The sequence below is a fragment of the Bufo bufo genome, chromosome 10 (assembly GCF_905171765.1).
Source record: "Bufo bufo chromosome 10, aBufBuf1.1, whole genome shotgun sequence".
NCBI lineage: Eukaryota > Metazoa > Chordata > Amphibia > Anura > Bufonidae > Bufo > Bufo bufo.
Window position 1 is genome coordinate 20576658 of NC_053398.1, and position 22388 is coordinate 20599045.

At 47.6% G+C, this 22388-nt stretch overlaps 1 protein-coding gene across 9 annotated transcripts in view; it reads left to right on the top strand.

Annotated features, from left to right (window-relative positions):
* The window catches only part of DGKZ (diacylglycerol kinase zeta), a 179420-nt gene that overhangs the window by 94580 nt on the left and 62452 nt on the right, over nucleotides 1-22388 (top strand). For 5 of the 9 annotated variants that reach the window (XM_040409150.1, XM_040409152.1, XM_040409153.1 and 2 more), the window contains exons 2-3: nucleotides 10743-10851; nucleotides 14211-14306. In XM_040409150.1, coding sequence (XP_040265084.1) covers nucleotides 10743-10851; nucleotides 14211-14306 — 205 coding nt within the window. Of the gene's footprint in view, nucleotides 1-7362; nucleotides 7973-9208; nucleotides 9230-10742; nucleotides 10852-14210; nucleotides 14307-22388 lie in introns of those variants that run through there. The other 4 variants (XM_040409147.1, XM_040409148.1, XM_040409149.1 and 1 more) reach the window with 2 other exon arrangements.

Here is a 22388-nt window from a genome sequence, read left to right on the forward strand (position 1 = left end):
TTGATGTGTAGTATGTTGCTGTTTGTTTGATGTGTAGTATGTTACTGTTTGTTTGATGTGTAGTATGTTACTGTTTGATGTGTAGTATGTTACTGTTTGTTTGATGTGTAGTATGTTACTGTTTGTTTGATGTGTAGTATGTTACTGTTTGATGTGTAGTATCTTACTGTTTGTTTGATGTGTAGTATGTTACTGTTTGTTTGATGTGTAGTATGTTACTGTTTGTTTGATGTGTAGTATGTTACTGTTTGATGTGTAGTATGTTACTGTTTGTTTGATGTGTAGTATGTTACTGTTTGTTTGATGTGTAGTATGTTACTGTTTGATGTGTAGTATGTTACTGTTCATGCAGGTTTCTCGTTCATGAATAGAGACACCGACGTGTTTGATGTATATAAGAAAACCCCAAGCTTAGGTAACAGACAAGTTAAAGTTTTGTGTTGCTTCCATTTGTACTTCTTTCTGGTTTATGTTCAGACCCTTTTGTTTGTAGAATAGTGCTGCCGAGGTGTGTAATGCTTTGGCTGAGACCCAGAGATCTCTCAGAATCTGGCATTTGAGGTCCTAAAGGTGTGCAGCACTGACTGCTGGGGTCTGCAGACGGCACAACTCTGACCATTGGAATCCGCAAAAAGCGCAACCCTATTTGGGAACTTAAAATGGTGCTGCTCTGACCACTGGGGTCTGCAAAAAGTGCATCTGATGATTGGGGGGGGGGGGGGTACAGACAGTGCAACGCTGACTATTAAGGGGGTGGTAAACTGCATAGCACTGACTACTGGGGCCTGCAAAAAATGCTTCTCTGACCACTGAGGTCTGCAAACAGCACACTGGGCCTCATTTATCAAAACTGTCTAACAGGCAAACTGTCTTAGTTGCCCATAGCAACCAATCTGGGCTCACCTTTCATTTTTTTCAGAACACTTTAGAAAATGAAAGGTGAGCTCTGATTGGTTGCTGTGGGACAGTTTTGATGAATAAGGCCCACTGAATATTTGAGAGATGCAAACGGGGCAGTTCTTACTACTGGGGTCTGCAAAAAGTGTGGCTGACTAATGGGGGGGGGGGGGGCTGCAAACAGTGCAACACTGACTATTGGGGGGCTGCAAACAGTGCAACACTGACTATTGGGGGGCTGCAAACAGTGCAACACTGACTATTGGGGGGCTGCAATCGGTGCAACACTGACTATTGGGGGGCTGCAATCGGTGCAACACTGACTATTGGGGGACTGCAATCGGTGCAACACTGACTATTGGGGGGCTGCAATCGGTGCAACACTGACTATTGGGGGGCTGCAATCGGTGCAACACTGACTATTGGGGGGCTGCAATCGGTGCAACACTGACTATTGGAGGCCGAAAATGGGTCAACACTATTGGAGGGTGCAAGTGGTGCAGCACTGACTATTGCGGGGTTGTATACAGCCTAAGGCCTCTTTCACACAACCGTATGGCTTTTTCAGTGCTTTGCGGTCCATTTTTCACGGATCTGTCGTTCCGTTTTTTTGTTTCTGTTCCGTTTTTCCGTATGGCATATACAGTATACAGTAATTTGCATATAAAATGGAACGGATACGGATGCATTTCCGTAAATGTTCCGTTGTTTTTGCAGACCCATTGACTTGAATGGAGCCACGGAATGTGGTTTGCGGGCAATAGGACATGGTCTATCTTTCAACGGAACGGAAATACGGAAACGGAATGCATACGGAGTACATTTCGTTTTTCTTGCGACGCGTAACCATTGAAATGTATGGTTCCGTATACGGAATGCAAAAAACGTCCAGTAAACGGGAAAACGGCCGTGTGAAAGATGCCTAACAATGACTGTTGCTCTATTGTTTGTATATATAACGGTGTGCAGCCATTTTGTTTTTTTGTAATGACTGTTGAGGGACAGTCGGGGGACATGATTGCTGCGACCAGTGCAAAAATGAGGCAACACTCGCAATTCTCATTGAGAAGCAGTCCGGCGTCACACCCTGGGGGGTGAGTGCAAAATACGGATTCCCAGGACCTGACACGATTTGCATGTGCAGTATTTGCGCACACGCATCTAAAGCTAGTCATGCTTATTTCAGTTGCAACCCCATTAATCTTCATAGCATTCTCCCTTGTGAACCAGTCCATGGCAGAGCAGCGCTCATCACATAATGCAGCTTTTTACGTTTGCGCTTCGGTCGTATATTGCTGTGGTTCTGTGAACGCTGTAAATTCCGGCTTTGTGGCGGTGCCGTGTCATCCCAGGCAATGCACCTCCGCTATTAATAGCCGTCTGCGTATCTCGCATCTCGTCCCTATAAATAGCCGGGTTTGGGTTTTCGCCGCTACCACGTTAACCCCCTCTCCTGTTCCTCCCCAACAAATTTCCTCTTGGCGTCCGGTTACCCGGCCTCCTGTCGCTGTAATGTGATAAGTGACACCGTACCCTCGGCCCGATAGCTGACACTCTATATATTAGAAGGCGAAGAGATCCCGACAGAAGAGACGCGAGGAAGGGGGGGCTGGGGAGCAGCTTTTTGACGTAACGAGCTGCGAATAATGGAGGGTAATTAAAACCAAGCGCAGATGTGGAGCCGCTCGGTTTGGGTAGCGAGGGAGCGTGCAGCAGGAAATGCTCGTTGCAAGCCGCTTCCTGCTCATTCTCTGCAAGGAGAGGACCTTTGACCTGTGTCCTTTTCGGCCGTTCTGGGCTACAACCCAGAATGGCTTTAGGAAGGAGGCCGGGAACGTCCCTAGAAACAGGACAGAATATTTTGCCCCTGTGCAACGTTAGGGCAGTGCCAGGGAGTGGGCGCTGCGGACTTTTTGGCAGTGGTGGGTTATGGAAGGTCACCGCTCCATCATGTTTCATGGCCACACAAACAAGCGGTTCTATACAGACTGTAAATGATGTATTGTGTAAGTCCGGGCTCCCCGCACGTCCGTCTCCTGCCAGCCTGCCCATTCTTCATATCAGGGGAGCTGGACTAATCTCCCCCCTCCTCTGCCAGCGTGTCGGATTTGGGCTCTAAACCTCTCCTTTCCAGCTGTTCTGCTTACAGTATACATCCAGACCTGAGTGCATGGCACACTTTTGACAGAAACTCCAGAGAATAGGATAATTGGGCGTTTTACAAGAGAGGTGTGAAGATCCGCGTATGCTGCGGACCCTTCACCTGCATTAAAGAAGGAGTCGTCGCGGCCCCTGACATATCACTTATACTAAATGCTTGTATTCCCTGCTCAAAGTATTGTAGCTCATCTTTTCTTAGAAACCTTTGTTTGCCGTCCCTCTATTATTCCACCTGGAAGTGTTGAAAATTTGGTTTAACCGTTCCCCTGGTCAATAGGGTATCAGAAATTCCCAATGGACAAGTGGAATGGTAACACCCAGTTGTCAACTAGTTCATACATTTTCCTGGAGGAGTAACAGAGGAAAAGTACAATGCAGAGCCCTAATAAAAGAAGCTCCGGAATAATTTATTTTGGAGGGGAACACAAGGAAGTCCATTTTAAAGGCTTATCCCACCTCTGATACCCACACCTATGTCCAGTTCCCTGGCACGCTCCCTTGTTTGTGTATCTCCCATAGAAATGAATGGATAGAGCTGCACATGTGCCTCACCAGGTGGGACGTGGCTAAGGACCCCTGTTCTGAAGACAGGTGTGGGCCCCAGAGGTGGGCCCTGCATCTATCAGGGGTAGTAATAATCCATTTAAAGGGCATGTGACACCTATAATTTTTCTATAAAAATCCAGATGCTGACACACATTCTATTCTTTTATTTTATTTTATCTAATTTCTTTTTTATTTTCTGATGGCTTTTTTTCTGTTTTCCATGCAAGATTATAGGGTCAGCCATCCTGCCTGCACACTGTTGGCAGCATTTAGTCAGGTTAATTGTTACGGGAGAGTGTTGTGGGCATGCTCTGTGACCTGTGCAGAGGTCATTGTACAGAGAGGGGCAGTAGATAGGCTATGACTTCATCTGTTATGAATGGTGGACCCTGTGATATCGTTATATAGATGTTACCTGTCACTGTGATCCTTGTCTGTTTATAATTATAATAATAATAATGAGATGACTGCTGAGAAATGATCTCTACAGAACCGGAAGTCTACACTTGGTGGCCAGTGTGAAAATTGCAAGATTTTGTTTTAACAATATAGTGACATGGAATTTTTTAAAAAAAATTGTAATAAAATGTTTAACATAAAAAAAAAAAACTTGAGCCATGCAGTTCTGACACCCATGGTCGTCCAAAAACAGCCCAAAGCTAAAGTTATGAAAGGCTAGGCAAGGGCGTCATTTACTAAGACAGTCATTTTTTAACGGTCTTTTTACTTCCATTTACACCAGTGTTGCTGCAGCAAGATGCGCCTAATTTATGTCGGGGCGTGCGCCTCTTCATAAATGAGGTGCTTCTTTTGTAGTCCGTGGTTGGAGTAGTTTTTCGTCAACTTTTACACCTTTTTCCAGGTGCAAAATTTGTAAATTTGGCAGGGCCCATCTCCACCCCCCTGCCACTCCCTCAACACTACTTTGTGTTGAACGTGGCGTCAAAACGCCCGTGCGGCAAAAAAGGGGTCGTGCAACAATTTTATGCCAAAAAAAAGGTGTAAAATTGTTAGTAAATGACCCCCAGAGTGTCCTGGGCCCCCCATGGATTGCCCGCTTAGCATGCCGCTTGATTCGGGTTAACACATCGTATGTCACTGTTCCCCTTTTTCAAAGGGTTGGAAACGCAATGAGGTCTTGAGATATTTTGGGCATATCCTAGGGTCATTCCGTAAATGTCTGTCGCTTTAATACTCTCTTAAGTGGTGCTATAACAGTCGATTGAGCTGTGGTCCTGGGGACTATGCCCATATGGTTGGTCCACATCGGTGTATGGGATATGTGCAGGTCTGTTTATGGACACAGCAGGTATACAATGTGCCACTGCAGTCCCTAAATATCAGTATTTGGGGACTATTACTTTAACTTCCACGCGACGGCTCCTTTAAGAAAATGGCAGTTTCGGCGAGCAGGTCAGGCTCATGCACACAACCGTATGTATTTTGCAGTCTGACAAAAAAATGGATGACCTCTGTGTTACATCCATATTTTTTGCGGATCCATTGTAACTATGCCTGTCCTTGTCCTCAAAACGGCCAAGAATAGGACATGTTCTATTTCTTTGCGGAACAGAATTGCAGACATACGGATACAGAGTCATTTCCTTTTTTTTTTTTTTTTTGCGGCCCCATTGATATGAATGGTTCCGCATATGGGCTGCAAAAACACGGACAGAAAATACGTTTGTGTGCACGAGCCCTTACATTGCAGGTTTTGCAGCGGTAGGTTAGATGAGGTGGGGATGTCGGTGTAAAATGTGCTTCAGAAATTCCGGTTGATCTCGCCGTGTGCAGCGCCGATCTGCTCTGCTACATCTCCTCTTCCTCTGCCCCTGCAGGTGCCAGCGGCGGGGGGGATGACGCTGATTTACCATATGAAAGCTCCTCATTAATATATACATAAATGCATTAAAAAAATGCATCCCCCTCAGTCCACTTACCACCTACATCAAAGGCCAGGAGTGCAGCTGACTTGGAAGCATGACCATGGAGAAGGCTTAACCCCTTAACGACTGCAGGATCATCGGTTTTCGTTTAGCCACTTACTAAAAGTTTTTGGGTGTTTATAGTTGCATTTTATGTTTTTGGATTATGTGTAAGGATCGTCTTTATAACTGTATTTCACCCCAGGATGGGCTATGGTTAATCCTGGAATTGAACCGGGCGTAAAAGTATCGAGACTTCGATACCCGGTGCAACCTTAGGACTCGCCAGGACAGGGTTTAAAACTGGACGTATGTTGTAGATGGCGGTCGGCTGGACATTTGGCCCATACAGATTCATTGTTTGTGGTCAGTGCTGCCCGCCAGCAGTGATCTTCAGTGGCACGTGAAAGCAGCAGTCACCCAGCGAGCGTGCGTCTCCTGTCGTCGGATGGTCAGCGGCAGCTTTACACAGGACTATTATCCAGAATAAAAAATTTGTAAATGTCTCGGTCCTCAGCCCTTGTGAGAGGTCCCTCACCGTCAGGGAGTTTTAGGCAATATTCATTTCAAACGATTACCTGGATCTGAATACTTTTGTAATTGGATGTAATTAGAAATTAAGTGTGGCCACTGATTTATTCAATAGAATGTCTCTTTATAGCGTCACCTGCTGTTTTCCTTTATTTTTTTTCCTGTCTATTTCGCGAGGTGGACGCAAGTCCTCGTTTCCATCCTTCAACTGCCACCAGCCATATTTACTGTTAAAAGCCGTGACTGTTACAGGGCGAGAGCTGCAGCAGAAAGGACACACCCTCTGGTCTGTGATAGGGCGAGGGCTGCAGCAGAAAGGACACGCCCTCTGGGCTGTGATAGGGAGAGAGCTGCAGCAGAAAGGACACGCCCTCTGGGCTGTGATAGGGAGAGAGCTGCAGCAGAAAGGGTACATCCCCTGAGCTGTGATAGGGAGAGAGCTGCAGCAGAAAGGACACAAACCTGAGTTGTGTTAGAGAGCTGCAGGAGATAGGCCACACCCCCCTGAGCTGTGATAGGTAGAGAACTGCAGCATAAAAGGCACAAACCTGAGCTACGTTAGAGAGAGAGCTGCAACAGAAAGGACACCACCCCTGAGCTGTGATAGGTAGAAATCTGCAGTAGAAAGGACACCACCCCTGAGCTGTGCTAGGGAGATATTTACAGCAGAAAGGACACACTCCTAAGACAGGGCACCCCCCTTCCCCCCTCAGACTGCATCAATGTGGAGATCTCTGGATCCATGTGAGGTCCAGGGCTGGTTCTAACTTTATTAGAAAGGGGTTGTCATGTACTTTATATCTGATTTCATATTTGTCATGGGATACCCCCCCCCCCCCCCTTAACCAAAAAAACTCAGGTAAAAGAATGCTGTAGGTCATTTCCAGATAAAGGACTGCTTTATTGACTGCTGTACAATGAATTCATGAACACGGAAGCTCAGGATGAACAACGCTGTAGGTCCTCCCCAGTTAGGGCAGTGCATTGAATTGTGGTGGACGACGCTCTGTCCTCGACTTTAATACTTGTGGCATCTTGTAGACTTTTTGGTACTAGATTTGGCGCTGCAGTCCTCCCTTGCTGGATAGTTTTACAGATTATTGATTCATTTAATCCTGATTTCACGGGCGGTGATGTAAAATTATGCAGAGTCTAAATATAGAGCGTCTGTAATTTCCATATTTAATTTAGAATTGATGAATTTGATGTGCTCGGGGTTTCACATCGCGCCTCTGTATATTAAATCAGAGAAGTGACAACTTGGCATTTGCTGTATTTTAACTGGCGGTTTCTACGTCAACAGCCGCCTCCTCCGCTGACCGCCCGGTGCTGTACCCGTACCCCCTCCGCAACGAGAACGCTATGGATACGTTCTTTAAAAGGCACTTCAGGAAGAAGCCCGCGCCTCCCCCTTCTGAAATGTCCTGCCCCCTGCCTTTACGGAGGTGTAACGTGGTCGTCACCACTGGCAAAGCCCGCCGTCGATCCAGTGCCGGCCTGGCGTCCACCACCCTGTCCATGCAGAGACGCTGTTCTGTGACTCAGGCGCCAGCTCTCCCGATTGGTTTGGCCACTCCAGCAAGTGGCGGGAGGAAGGACGGACGCAGGAGGTCAAGTACAACCACCCCAGGCCTGAGTCCACGATTTGCCGTTCAGAAGAGACGGGCGGGGAAGTTGCACTGTATCGATCGTCAGCTCTTGGGGCCTTCCATGTTTCTCGCAAGCCTTATCCAGATGAAAAAAGAACCAAAGACCAAAGAGGAAAACTCTGAAGAGGAAGAATTGGAAGAGACGTCTGAGGAAGGAAGCGACCAGGAAAACGTCTCCCAGAGTTCTTCTGCCATGTCCAGTAGCATGGAGATATGTGACCCTCAACCCTGCACTCCTGACTCCACCACTGACCAACGCAAACTGTACGCAGGGGACTAGTAAAGGTGGGGTAGGGGGGGCCCTCAATTTGTAATGCACCCATCACGTCCTTAAGGGTGAATCCCGTATTAACCCTTTGAGCCTGTAGCACTGTATTGCTTGATTAGAAAAACTGTCAGCAGACTACAGGCCACCGTAAGCAACAGCCTGTAGTCTGCTGACGGGTCAAATGGGGCAACCAGTCCTGATTGTTGAAGATGTTATTTGTAGGCCCGTTTTTTTTTATTTCTTTTTTTATGAATTGGTGTTTTGTTTACTTAATTTCAAACCGCATTTTTCGCTAAAAATGACGCGGTTTTTGGCCGATATCCATTTAATTCAGTGGGAGATTCAGCGCATTTTCCACGCCAAGATAGCGCATGCTTTTCTAGTTAATACAGTGTTAAAAAAAAAAAAAAAGACAATGCTGATTCCCATTGGCTGTTTGGAATTGTTTTTTGACGCCGATTCCGACGCAGAAAACGCAGCAAATTTAGCCCATGTTGGTTCCTGCGCTGCTCTAATTGACTCCTTGAAGTGTTATGCCTTTGCAACAGGGATTCAGCAACCTCCCGGACTCCAGCAGTTATGTAACTACAACTCCCAACATGCCCACTCTGCTCTGCTGTTCTCGGAACCCCCCAAGAAGTACATTTAGCAGGCTGGGAGTTGTAGTTTCAAAGCGGCAAGAGTGCCAGAAGTTGCTGACCCAGACCAGGGATCGGCACCCCAGCGGTGGTAAAACTACGACTGCATGCGCACTCGCTTAGCAGTTTTTCAGAACTCCCATAGAAGTGAATGAAGCATGCTGGGAGTTGTAGTTTTCCCCCCACATCCTGGAGTGCCGACGGTTGCTGACCCCTGCCTTAGACATTTGTAACCCTAGTTCTCCGTAAGGCAGCACACCCTTTTAAAGGAAGCATGATGCCTGCGGTTACCCCCAGGTGTCCTGCCCGTGGCACGCCCTTTATTTGTGTGAACAGAGTGTTCATGCGGGTGTTGGACAGTACACCTTCTCTGCTTACCCTTCAGCTCTGTTTGGCACAGTCCTATCTTTAGAACGTGATATTTGAGTACGTATTTTCCCCCACGCCGCGTCCAGGGGCTTTGTTTATTTTGGCTTTAGAAAGTGTTCTGCGCTGGCAGTATCTGCGGGCACCTGTGTAATCTCCAGTACAGGAGAAGGAATGCTATAGCCTGACTCAAGCTCTCTGGAGAAGATATATCGATATTGCAAAAACCGTCCTGTCGTTGACCGCAAGGTGTGAAAAGGCCCCATGTATCAAAAATGTCCGACAGAAGATGATTTGCCTTGTTGTCCTTTTGCAACCAATCACGGGACGGCTTGCATTTTTCCAGAGCGGTTGAGAAAATAAAAGTTGAACTGGGATTGGCTGCTATAGGCAGGGTCACTTGTGCTTCTTATCTGTTTCATGGCCCGATGCTCATCCGGCTGACGGACCGTGTCCAGATGGCAAACTAGTGGCAAGCAAGAAAACAGGTCATCTGGTTGATGGCACCAAGTCATGGGCTTGGGGGGGGTATCCACAAATCAAAGTGGTAGCATATAGTTATGCCGTCGGACCTCTGCGACCACCACTGGTCTGGAAAACTAAGGAGCCGCAGCACAGGTTTTGCACTGTAATGGTGGATGATGGGAGCGCTGCTCTGCAGGTAAAAACCATAAAGGGGCTGCAGAGCTAAATCAGTGCTGCAGCCACTTCATTCTCTGGATCAGTGGCAGAGGTTGGGCGTCCGCAGATCACCAAAGTGATAGCTTATCCTTACGATGTGCCATCGATTTTATGAGACACAAATAACTGTGTAAAGGGTAATTCCAGACTTTACAAAGCCTTGCCGATCCACATTCTCTCTCCGGTGGGTGTTGACATTGGCCTAGAGGAGCTGCCACCTCTCTTGACTTGTCTGTTGTTTAGTAGCTACTTGCATCTCCCTAGTAATAACAATTCCTTTATTATTCCTGCTAGAAGTTATGAATGAATTGCCAATGAGACTCCAGGTGGGTGTTCCCAGTTGTGGGTGTGTCCCTGCACAGTCTGACACTATCCAGTCAGTGCTGCCAGAGTTTGACTGTGTAGGGACACACTCCCAACTGGTAACCCCCATCTGGACCTGCATTGCAAACTTCTAGCAGGAATAATAAAGGAATGGTGCATCATAGAGTCATAAGAATAGATATTCCAGAATTGTTATGACATGGCGAATGCCAGCGGTTACTAAAAGAGACATGTCTGGGGAGATGACGGGTCCCCTTTAAGCTCTTATGTGCCATAATGGCACATGAGTGCATCGGTCAGTGGACCGGCACCACTGGAGCAGCAGGGAATAAGACAGAATTTGTAGATATTGTAGTATTTGGCCACTAGGTGACATCTTATCATCAGGTTCTCCAAGGTTTGGACCTTACAACTGTTACACACCCGGCCGGCACCCCCACAGAACTGCCTATTCTTGTCCGCAATTTTTTCGGGAGCCGTGGACCGGAAGATCGGGGCCGCGCTCCGGAAATGCGGTGTGTGTGCTGTCCGCATCTCTTCCGGTCCCATAGAGAATGAATGAGTCCGGATTCGTTCCGCAAAGTTGTGGAACGGATCTGGACCCATTCTAAGGACGTGTGAATGGACCCTAAAGGGGTTTTCGATGTGTATGACCCTTCTGCCGGATGCCCGATTCTCTGTGTGGACTGTGTAGACTTTATGAGTTGGTTGTAATATAGTTTGTACACAGTCTCAGATGCATCTTTATGTCTTGCAGAAAAGCCATTGCCAAATCTGGAGCCCAACATCTCACACCTTCATCATCCTCATCCAATGTGCTGCACATTGACTCGGAAACGCACATACGCAGTACTGTGGACTGGAGCGTGAGTATTCTGCATTTCTCCCCCCCTCCCCCTTCCCAATAACCTGGTTTCCTGCAGGTGATGCACCATATTTGTTCCCAAATTTCTCTAAGCTTCTAGGTTCACTGGTTAAAAGGCATGTTGGTCCCATGTTCATATGTGCCCGCATTGCTGCGAAAAATGATGTTTTAATATATGCAAATTAGCCTCTAGGAGCAACGGGGGCGTTACCATTACACCTAGAGGCTCAGCTCTCTCTGCAACTGCCGCGCCCTCTGCACTTTGATTGACTTTAGGAGAAGTCAGGGCCAAGCGTGATGACATACATATACTGCCTGGCCCTGTCAATCAAAGTGCAGAGGGCACAAGACTTCTGCTTAATTCTAACATAAATTGTAATTTTCTTGCACTTCATAATAAGGAAATGACTTTTAAAGGAGTTTTGCCATTACAGACAATGGGGGCATATAGCTAGGAACATTTCCATCACACACAGTAAGGAATAGGGCATCACTTTCAAAGCTGCCAGAGAACCCCCATGATCCTGAGAATTGAGGAGCCGTAGCACTAGGATAGCGAAGGGTACACAGTGCTACAACCATGCTGCGGCCCCTCCAAATTTAGGATCGTGGGATCCCGGCAGTACGTCCTCCATCCATCGATCTAAAAGTGATGGCATTTCCCAGTGGAAAGGAGTTTTTCTGGAAGTAGAATATTGATGACTTATCCTCAGGATGGGTCATCAATATCTGATCGGTGGGGGTCCGACTCCCAGCACTCTGCCGATCAGCTGTTTGAAGAGGCTGTAGCCTCCTTGAAGCTTACCATGCACCGTGGCGTTCATTGTATTGCAGCCCAGGCGCATTCACTTGAGGCCTCATGCACACGACCATAACCGTTTTGTGGTCCTCAAATCACGAATCTGCAAAACGTGGATCCCGGCCGTGTGCGTGCCGGCAATTTTTTTATTTATTTTTATTCCTGCACAAATGTCCTATCAGTGTCTGCAAAACAGACAAATCTAGGACATGTTCTATCTCTATTGTAGGGCCACAGAACGGATGTGGACGGCACACAGTGGAATCAATGGCACTGGCATCCGATCCGCAAAAAGTGCGGATCGGATGCGGTCCAAGCGTATGTTTTTTTTTTGCATGCGACATGAATGAGAATGTTCTACAAATAAGCTGTGTGACCACTAAACTTGACGTCACTAGCCTAGTAATAGGCCGCAGTGCCATGGCCGCTTCTAACCGCTGATCGATGAGGGGATTTGGACCCCAACTGACTGTAGGATAAATAATCAATGTTTTACACCCGGAAAACTCCTTTTAAAAGACGGGCATGTAGATATTTTTTTATTTTAGTCCATTTTTATTTATATTTTTTGTTTGACCTTTTCAGATTTTTATCTCTTCCCTCTGGAACCGTTCACAAAAACCATCCTTCCTCCATAGAAAGGACTGGTTATTTTGTGTGGCTGGTTTGTAATCTTTTGGCTGTTTTTAGAAAATCGTGGACCTTGTATTTTCCCCACCTCTTCTGTGCTCTGTTACGTTATTCCTTCCTCTCTGGAGACTGCTGCTGAATGGCTTCTCATAACCCTGAGTGTTTGGTTGGTGGTGGGTCTGTCTTTGGCAGGATTTACCTTCCTTGTCCGGCCGGTAGTTCAGATCTGCCGGGCGGTAAACTTTATCTGCAGACTTCTTCAGGTTGTGGTTTCCTGTGGCGTTTGCGAATACACCCTTTTTCCTGTTAGTATTTTCCCAATAGTTTTATTATAACTTTATTTTAAATTCTTTTATTTCAACCTTTTTATGTCATGTAGTTGTTACCGTGCTGTTATTTTAATGGTTTCCTTTTCTGGTTCGTATTAGTTTACTTCCTCTAAGCTTAGTTTCTGTGGCCGAGGGGAAGAACCTTCAAGATCTCTTATAGCGCTGCCTTCTGATAAGGTGGCAAAAGAACAGATTATCTGCTCTGATATCATATTTCTTAAAGGGGTTCTGCATCTTTTTCTTACCGATGATCTATGTCTGATTGGCGGGGATCTGACATTCGGGACCCCCGCCGATTAGCTGGCAATAGCTCCACATCCTTCTCGCTGTGTTCCGTAGGCCCAGTGACATCACGACTATTACCCCTGGCCTGGGCGCGGATAAGCTCCATTGAAGTGAACAGAGCTTAGCCGCGCCCAGGCGATACTAGTCGTGACATCACTGGGCTTGTGGGAAACAGCCAAAAGGCCGCGGCGCTACTGCCAGCCCCACTGCCTTCTCAAACAGCTGATCGGTGGGGTTCCTGCGTGTCGGACCCCTGACTATCAGATGCTTATGATCTATCCAGGGGATAGATAATCGGTAAGAAAAAGATGCAGAACCCCTTTAATTATGAAAGTGCATGTTCACCTTTTTACATCATATTAGATTTCATATAAAATGAATCTACATACAAGAAATTTGTAATGTTGTTAATACATTATGATAACCTCCCTTGTGCCAATTCTGAGTTACATCTGTGTGGTGTATTATAGAGGATCTGTCAGCTCTCCTGTGTGGTGTAGTATAGAGGATCTGTCAGCTCTCCTGTGTGGTGTAGTATAGAGGATCTGTCAGCTCTCCTGTGTGGTGTAGTATAGAGGATCTGTCAGCTCTCCTGTGTGGTGTAGTATAGAGGATCTGTCAGCTCTCCTGTGTGGTGTAGTATAGAGGATCTGTCAGCTCTCCTGTGTGGTGTAGTATAGAGGATCTGTCAGCTCTCCTGTGTGGTGTAGTATAGAGGATCTGTCACCTCTCCTGTGTGGTGTAGTATAGAGGATCTGTCAGCTCTCCTGTGTGGTGTAGTATAGAGGATCTGTCAGCTCTCCTGTGTGGTGTAGTATAGAGGATCTGTCAGCTCTCCTGTGTGGTGTAGTATAGAGGATCTGTCAGCTCTCCTGTGTGGTGTAGTATAGAGGATCTGTCAGCTCTCCTGTGTGGTGTAGTATATAGGATCTGTCAGCTCTCCTGTGTGGTGTAGTGTAGAGGATCTGTCATCTCTCCTGTGTGGTGTAGTATAGAGGATCTGTCAGCTCTCCTGTGTGGTGTAGTATAGAGGATCTGTCGGCTCTCCTGTGTGGTGTAGTATAGAGGATCTGTCGGCTCTCCTGTGTGGTGTAGTATATAGGATCTGTCAGCTCTCCTGTGTGGTGTAGTATAGAGGATCTGTCGGCTCTCCTGTGTGGTGTAGTATAGAAGATCTGTCAGCTCTCCTATCAGCTATCTATACATAGTCAGACACTGGTCAGATTCAGACCCCATTACTGCAGGGTAACAGTGATAACCAGTGAGCAGGTCCTGGTAGTAATCTGTAATCTTATTATCTTTTCTCTCTGTTTGCAGGAGTCCGCTCTGTACGGTGATCACCTCTGGTTTGAGACCAATGTGTCTGGAGATTTCTGTTATGTGGGGGAGCAGTACTGCACAGCTAAGATACAGGTATGTCCACATAGAACATGGCTATGACCGCCATCCTTGCAGGTTTACTGGTAAACATTGGGCTTGTATGCTGGTTGATACTGGGCTGTGTAATACAAGCTTGTTATATACTGCAGGACATAAGATCTTTTCTATAAATGTTGGACTTTTTTTCTACAAAATTTAAAAAGCGGAACTACACTTTTCTCTTCCGTTCATTGGGGGACACGGGCCGTGACCATGGTTATAGCTGTTGCCGCTAGGAGGCGGACTCTAACACCGCAAAGTGTAAGCTCCTCCCTCTTCAGCTATATCCCTTCCTGCAGGGACCAAGCTAATCAGTTTTAGCTTAGTGTCTGTAGGAGGCAGACCTTCCTGTGTTGCATGTCTGCTAGTTACTAATTTGTGGGAAGCTTCAGGCAGTCTTTTAAACAGCCTGCACTCCCAACCAGGAGATGGGAGACCAGGGGGTCACCCAAACCCCCTGCTCATTCCCGCTCTACGGAAGAAAAGGAGGACCAGAGGTTCCCGTACAAACCTCTGTCTCCCGCCAGCAATCGCATCACCACTGCCACCGCAGCAAAAGTCCCCTCTGTTTCCGGTGTAGCATCCCTCACCAAGGGTCCGCACACCGAAGGTGGTGATCCGGCTGCAGCCAGGGGGGCAGAAGACTTCGGACAGGTGAGTAGGAGCAGTGCTCCCCTCCACCCTCCCTCCAGTAACCCCTTCAGTACTACCTCCAGTGCCCCCCTCCAGTACCCCAGCCAGTATCCCCTCCTCCCCACGTGTGGACTTGGGCAGCAATCTCCTTTTGAAGGGTTAATTTACCTGGGACGCTGCTGCAGCAAGGGGGTGGCTGCCTTCTTTGTACACACCGGGCGTCTGCTGCGGCTTCCCAGGCGGACGGCGGCCGGGTCGGCGCATCGGTTCTGGGGCACCCGGCGCCGTTGTTAATGGAGGCGCCGGCTTCTGTGCAGCCTATTCATGCAGGGTCCCCCCCATGGCTTATTGTCCCTGGCCAGTATCTGAGACGGCTGGGAATGCCAGTGTGGGGGTGTGGCCTGAGAGCGAGGGGGCGTGGCCTGATGATGGCGCTGGAGCCGGCAGCATTTGGGGGGGGGGCTTGTTCGTCCCGCACCCACGTCAGCGGCAGAGCAGTGGGAGAGTGGTCTCCGCCCACTTCCGGATTTTTAAAGCTCCCAGCAGGAAATAAGGGTCTGACTGGCCTTTGGAGGGACACAGGCTGAGTAAGTGGTGTTTGTCCCTTCTTGCAGGGCCTAACCTTACCATTTGCCTCATTGGGGTGACAGGGGTGTCATTATGTCTGAACCCAGGTCCCGAAGCAGGCGGTTCCGTTGGCGCGTCATTTTGCCTGCGCATCACGTCGAGCAAAATTTCCATTCTCTCAGTCCCGCTGCTTTGCGTGTGCTACGCCACCATCAAGTGGCTCAGCTCCGAACCCATTGCTTCCCGCTGCTCAGCTTATGGAAGAACCGGAATGGGCGCGTTCCCTGTCTAGGGTGGTACAGGATGTCTCCAACACCAACAAAGCTATTGTGGATATATTGGGGCGATTGTCGGCAATGCAGTCCTCTGACTGGTCCGACTCTGGGGATCATGGGGCTTGTGCCCATCGCGGCTGCCCCACAAAACAGGCCAGAACTTCCTCCCCCAAAAGGGGTTCTGTGTCTCCCGTGTCTTCGGCCTCTCCTCCTCCTGCTAGAGAGTGTCACTCCGACATGTCCTCAGTTGAAGAGGCATGTTCCGAGGAGAGAGGGTCAGATGCGGATGTTGTCTCACAGGAGGGTCAGTCGCCGCAACTATCCTCCATGGTGGACAGTTTAATTACGGCAGTTATTGAGACGTTGCAGGTTGAGGATCCAACTCCGTCATCTGCCAGTGCGGGTGTTTCCTTTAGAAAGTCCCGTCATTCGCACAAGTGTTTCCCCAGCCACCAGGAATTTGATTCCTCTCTCTCCAACAAGTGGAATTTCCCTGATAGACATTTCATGTTGCCAAAACATCCTTTTCCGGAGGATTTGACTAAGAAATGGTCGGCTCCACCTATAGTGGACCCGCCAGTTTCCCGCTTGATTAAACATATTAATTTGCCAATGGCGCATGGGTCTTCTTTTTCTGATATCAAAGATTAGAAGCTGGAAGCGTTTGCAAAATCTGCCTTTGAAGCAGTGGGCACAGCGCTGCAGCCGGTGTTTGCCTCTACATGGGTGAACAAGGCTATGGAAGTAATTTACGTCAGGGTCTCGACTCGGGAGTCCCCTCGGGGTAACTTGCAGATGTGGCCCTTCAGCTCTCGCATGCCAGTGCATATGTTTGTGAAGCATCTTTGGACGCGGCCAGGTTTATGGCTCGCTCGTCAGCACTGTTGGTGGCTATTTGCCGTACCCTATGGCTCTCATGCTGGGCGGCAGATAATGCTTCAAAAGCGGACCCTGACGGCCCTCCCCTTTACCGGCAGCAGACTTTTTGCTAAGCGCCTGGATGAGATCCTTTCGGACGCTACAGGTGGTAAGAGCACCCATTTACCACAGAACAGGAGGCAGTCTGATAAGTCAAAAAAGCGGAATCTGGCCCCAAGGGAGCGTCCGATAAGTCGGCCGCAGGCCAGAAGCGCAAGCCATCCTTTAACCCTAAGGCTCCAAGTCCTTTAACCCTAAGAGCTCCGCTGCATGACGGGCGGCTCTCGGCGCCCTCCGTTCGGGTGGGCGGCCGGCTTCATGTGTTTCGGCATGTTTGGCTGGCTCACGTCTCAGATGCGTGGGTAAGGGAGGTCATTGCAGAGGGCTACAAGCTGGACTTGAAGTCCTCCCCTCCGTCCTGTTTTTTTCGGTCGTCTCCTCCGGCCTCCCCCGCAGCCGCAGATTATTTTTTTCAGGCAATTCACACGCTGCTGCTCCGGTTCGCAGAGGGTCCATTTTACTACCAGTTTGTCTCCCTCCTGTTCGGCCTGGCCATGGCTCCCAGGGTCTTCACGAAGGTTTGGCCAGATTGGCCGCGCAGGGTGTGGCACGCGTCGCTAGTCTCCCTTCTCGCCGACGAACCTTGGCGTCTTCCGCTCCGGGAGGACCTGCTGTCGCAGGGGCTGATCTTTCACCCGAATTTAGGGTCGCTACATTTAACGGCATGGCTGTTGAAGCCCCCATACTGAAAGCTCATGGGTTTTTGGATGCGGTGGTCCAGACCATGATTCGGGCCAGGAAGCCTACGTCTTCCAGAATCTACCATCGGACCTGGAAGTCCTACTTTAGTTGGAGCGAGCGGCGACAGCTGTCTCCCGTTCGTTTTTCTTTGACGCGACTTTTGCCTTTACTGCAGCCGGGCATGGACTTGGGGCTGTGTCTCAGCTCCCTCAAAGGGCAAGTGTCGGCTCTCTCCATTTTTTTTTCCAGCGAAACTTAGCTTCACTTTCGGCGGTTTGGACTTTTCAGCAGGGGGTGGGACATGCTGCGCCCCCTTTCCGTCCTCCGACGGATCCTTGGGATCTTAATCTAGTGCTCAACACTCTCCAATCTTCTCCATTTGAGCCTTTGCAGCAGGTGTCGCTGCGCTTTCCTGTATAAGGTGGCTTTTTTGGTTGCAATTACTTCTATCCGTAGAGTGTTGGAACTCGCGGCTCTGTCATGTCGGTCGCCCTTCCTGATCCTCCATCAGGATAAGGTGGTCCTTTGCCCTGTGCAGTCCTTCTTGCCGAAGGTGGTGTCGACATTTCAGCTCAATGAGGAGATTAGTCTTCCTTTATTTTGTCCGGACTCGTCTCATCCTCGAGAACAGTCGCTCCATACTCTGGATCTGGTGCGTGCAGTGCGTATCTATCTGTCCCAGATGGCATCTTTCAGGCGGACGGATTCACTGTTCGTGATTCCAGAGGGGCCGAGACGAGGGCCGGCAGCGTCAAAGACTTCCATTTCCAGATGGATTCGTTTGGCTGTTGTTGAAGCGTACCGTGTTAAGGACCAAGTCCCCGCCCTTCCGGATGATTGCTCATTCGGCTCGGTCAGTGGGGGCCTCTTGGGCAGTGCATCACGGGGCTTCGGCCCTTCAGGTGTGCAAGGCGGTGACCTGGTCGTCTTTGCATACTTTTTTAAAGTTTTACAGAGTGCCCAGCTTTGCATCTTCTGAAGCTTTTTGGGGGCGTAGAGTTTTGCAGACAGCAAGTCTATGATTGACAGGGGGGTTGAAGTTAAGCCCACCCTCAGGGACTGCTCTGGAACGTCCTATGGTCAAGGCCGGTGTCCTCCCAATGAGACAGATGAGAAAACTAGATTTTTGTACTTAGCGTAAAATCTGTTTCTCTTCTGTTCATTGGGGGACACAGCTCCCACCCAGTTTTTTGTTTATGGGCCTTTTTGGGCCTGTGTGGTTCTGGGTTTGCACATGATGTGATTTTCTTATGTCTGGCTTCTCCTACTGCTTTTGCACTAAACTGATGAGCTTGGTCCCTGCAGGAAGGGATATAGCTGAAGAGGGAGGAGCTTACACTTTGTGCTTAGTCTGCCGCCTAGCGGCAACAGCTATACCCGTGTTCAAGGCCTTTGTCCCCCAATGAGACGGATGAGAAACAGATTTTACGGCGAGTACAAAAATCTAGTTTATAGGGATATAGGGATATATAAAAAAAAAAGATGATTGGTAAGGGTCCCAGTGCTGAGCCCTCCGCGATCTCTAGAACGAGGAGCCAAACGCTTTCTCTTCTCGCTGCTGAGAGATATACTGAAGACGGTCTCAATAGAAAGCCTATGAGACATCTTCAGTATTGTGCTCAGCAGCGAGGAGAAGCAGCGATGGGCTGAAAGCTTCTGACTCCTCGTTAGATTGGCAGGGCTCTCATCCCTGGGATCCCCGCTGATCCCTATATCAAAAAAGTGTAGTTACTCTTTTTTTTAAAGGGGTTGTCACCTCTCGGATATTGATGGCATATCTCTAGGATGTGCCATATATGTCTGATAGGTGCCTCTCCTATCTCCAGCGTGGGGACTTGAAGGTAAATGGAGAAGAAGCTGCGCATGTGCTGCCAGTCTCTAGTCACCATTATGGTACTTCTAAAAAGTAGCTGAGTGTTGTCTGTTTTCAAAAGTCCCATTGCAGTGAATGATGAAAGCTCTCCAATCACTTCTGGAGTCCCGTTCTTAAGACAGGAGCAGGTCCCAGAGGTGGGACCCTCACCTACTGTACATTTATGGCGTATTTTATTGATGTGCCGTATACCCCTTTAAAGAGGAACTTTCACCGCTCCTGTTTTAATAGCTTCATGCATTCCCCATGCAATAACAATTCTGGAGCATCTATTCTTATGGCTCTATGTTGTGCCATTCCTTTATTACTTCTACCAGAAGTTATGAAAGAATTGCTAGCAGTCTGCAGTAAGCGTACAGAGGGGAGGTAACAAGTTGGGGGTGTGTACCTGCCCAGTCTGAAAATGGCAGCACTGATTGGATAGAGTGAGTCTGTGCAAGGACACCCCCCCAACTGGTTACCTCCCCTCTGTACCCTTACTGCAGACTGCTAGCAATTCTTTCATAACTTCTGGTAGAAGTAATAAAGGAATGGCACAACATAGAGCCATAAGAATAGATTTCTAGAATTGTTATTGCATGGTGAATTCATAAAGCTATTAAAACTGCTGTGTCAGGAGAGGGGACAGGTCCTCTTTAATTAAGTGTGCTTATGTAACCCCTGATGGAATCCACTGCTCAGACACTTTTAACTAATGTAATAAATTTACATATCTCATTCCATTCTAAGGAATCGTCTTTTTCAAAGATTGCTCTGTTATAAGGTATACCGATGGATGGGTGTAATCCTGGACAAAGTGCTTATATAAAAGTCTGTGACGTAACAACGGGGCGGAAAACCCATTTAACAAGAGTCTGAACTCTATGTATTTGCTTCATTGCTCCTAGAATATGCCAGTGTGTGTGTGTGCGCATATATATATATATATTTATATATTACGTACATACCAGACGCTTGTAAAAGATCTTTCTCTACAGGCGTCCGCCTCTCAAGGTGTCCTCTGCTTTCTGATCTATTATTTTGCTTTGCTCCAAGATTGCGATTTGATTTAGACTTTAGCCCCCGTCAAATGTGGACGCCCCTACATTTCATTTTCAGGGCACTGGATTCAGCCGCCCATTTATATACAATTTTTGGGAGAGTTGGGTAATACAAATAAATCCCTGCCATTTCTGATCCAGTTACCTTCATAGTGATAGGAATATTCTTATTTGATCATTACTATCAGGTCTAATAATTTGTAAAATTTAAAGAGACAGTGCAAGGAATTATTTAAAAACATTCTTTATATATATATATATATATATATATATATATAATTTTTTTTTTTTTTTTTTTTTTTTTACATACATTCTTTCTCCTCCATATTTCTATACATTTTCCTTTACACTGCTACGCCTGACTCCTTACCCCTCTCTACATAATGATGCACAGCGGTCATACTTCCCACTGGTCACCTTCCAATGATTAGAGAACGACAGTCAGGATCCCCCCAAACACCCTGCTGTGAAGTCTTTTAGCCATCGCTTCACATGAAGCCTGTTGAAGTACGCCCAGTTTGCTCCATTACCTTTCTCGAAGGAGAACTGCACTGTCTGTACAGCTTTAAAGAACATATAGATGTAGCAGGGCCGAATTTGTCAAGGGTTTTTTCTTACTGTCGTGATTCTTCACCATTCTGAGCCGCAATACCACACACAACCTGTGGAATGGTGTGGCGCTGTTTTTGTTAAAAAAGCAACCTTTTTTTTTCCAAATCCTTTGAAAACATTCATGGCTTATCGCTAAGATCATGGACCCCTGCCGATCTCTAGAGTGAAAGGGCAATGGTGCCAGGAACCCCACTGATCGCATTCTGCAAATGTCAAGCCTCGGCAAACGAATTCCACCACTAACTTAACACTTCCATGACCAGACCCTTAGAAAAGAAAAAGAAAGAATAAGAAAAAAACATCTCCTCTGCCCATTCTCGCCCCCTGGAATGCACTTTGCATGAACTGGAAAGAGAATGGAGCGACAACCTCCCTGCTCCAAATTTTGGCTTACAAAGAGAATTGTCAGATTGCAACTCCATTCAGCTCATGTGCAAGAGAGAGATCTGTACTGCAACAGCACTAACTATTAAAACGCTGCCCCCCACAGTTAAGAATATGGATCTACGGGACTGGTATTGCCTCATCCATGCGTATGTTCTCCTGACATGTCCTAACTACTTAAAAGCCCTATGGAATAACAGTTCTGCAGCATTTTTTCTTAGAACGGTAATGCCCAGCTGTCAATTTATTCTTCCATTTCTAGGAGGAATAACAGAGGAGCGGTAGCAGAGTGCTAAACATAAAAGCTCCAGAATTTATTTACTAACACAGACAGGTCAGGAGAGGCGACAAGTCCTCATTAAAGATCATCGATCAGCAGGATCAATTTATTAACCTAGCCACAACACCTGGTAGGGTTGACCCTTCTGTTTAAAAAAAAAATACCTTTTTTTTCCCCCCTTCAATCCATTGGTGTCTTTAGGAGAAATATGTTTTTTTTTTTTTTAAATATGCAAATTATAGCTTAGGTGCACCAAGCTGGGGCCCTTAGCTCTGCCACTTTGCTCCCCTCCCCTGCACCTGGATTCCTGGGGCTGTCCAATCAAGTGGAGAGAAACTGAGCATAGGAGCTAAAGTGCACTGAGTGGCTAGGGCCCGCCCTCGGTGCACTTGGGCCATAATGTGCAAACTTATTTTTCCGAAATAGCGGATCGGGAGGAGAAAGGTGTGTTTTTAATCAGCAGTGTCAACCATACCATCCATTATGGCTAGTTTTACAGGGTTGATCCTGCTGTTAGGTGCCCTTTTAAAGATGTTATCCCCCACACACTAGTCTGTCTTTCGTTGAAGCTCTGGAGGCTTGTAGTGAAAGACTGACAAGAACTAGGGAATCCCTGTAGTTTAAAGGGGTTTTTCAGAGATTTTCATATTGATAGCCTGTCCTCAGGTGTAAATAGTGGGGGTCCGACACCCGGCAACCTTGCCGATCAGCTGTTTTAATTAGCTGAGTGCCGTCGCTTCTTTGCACCTTACC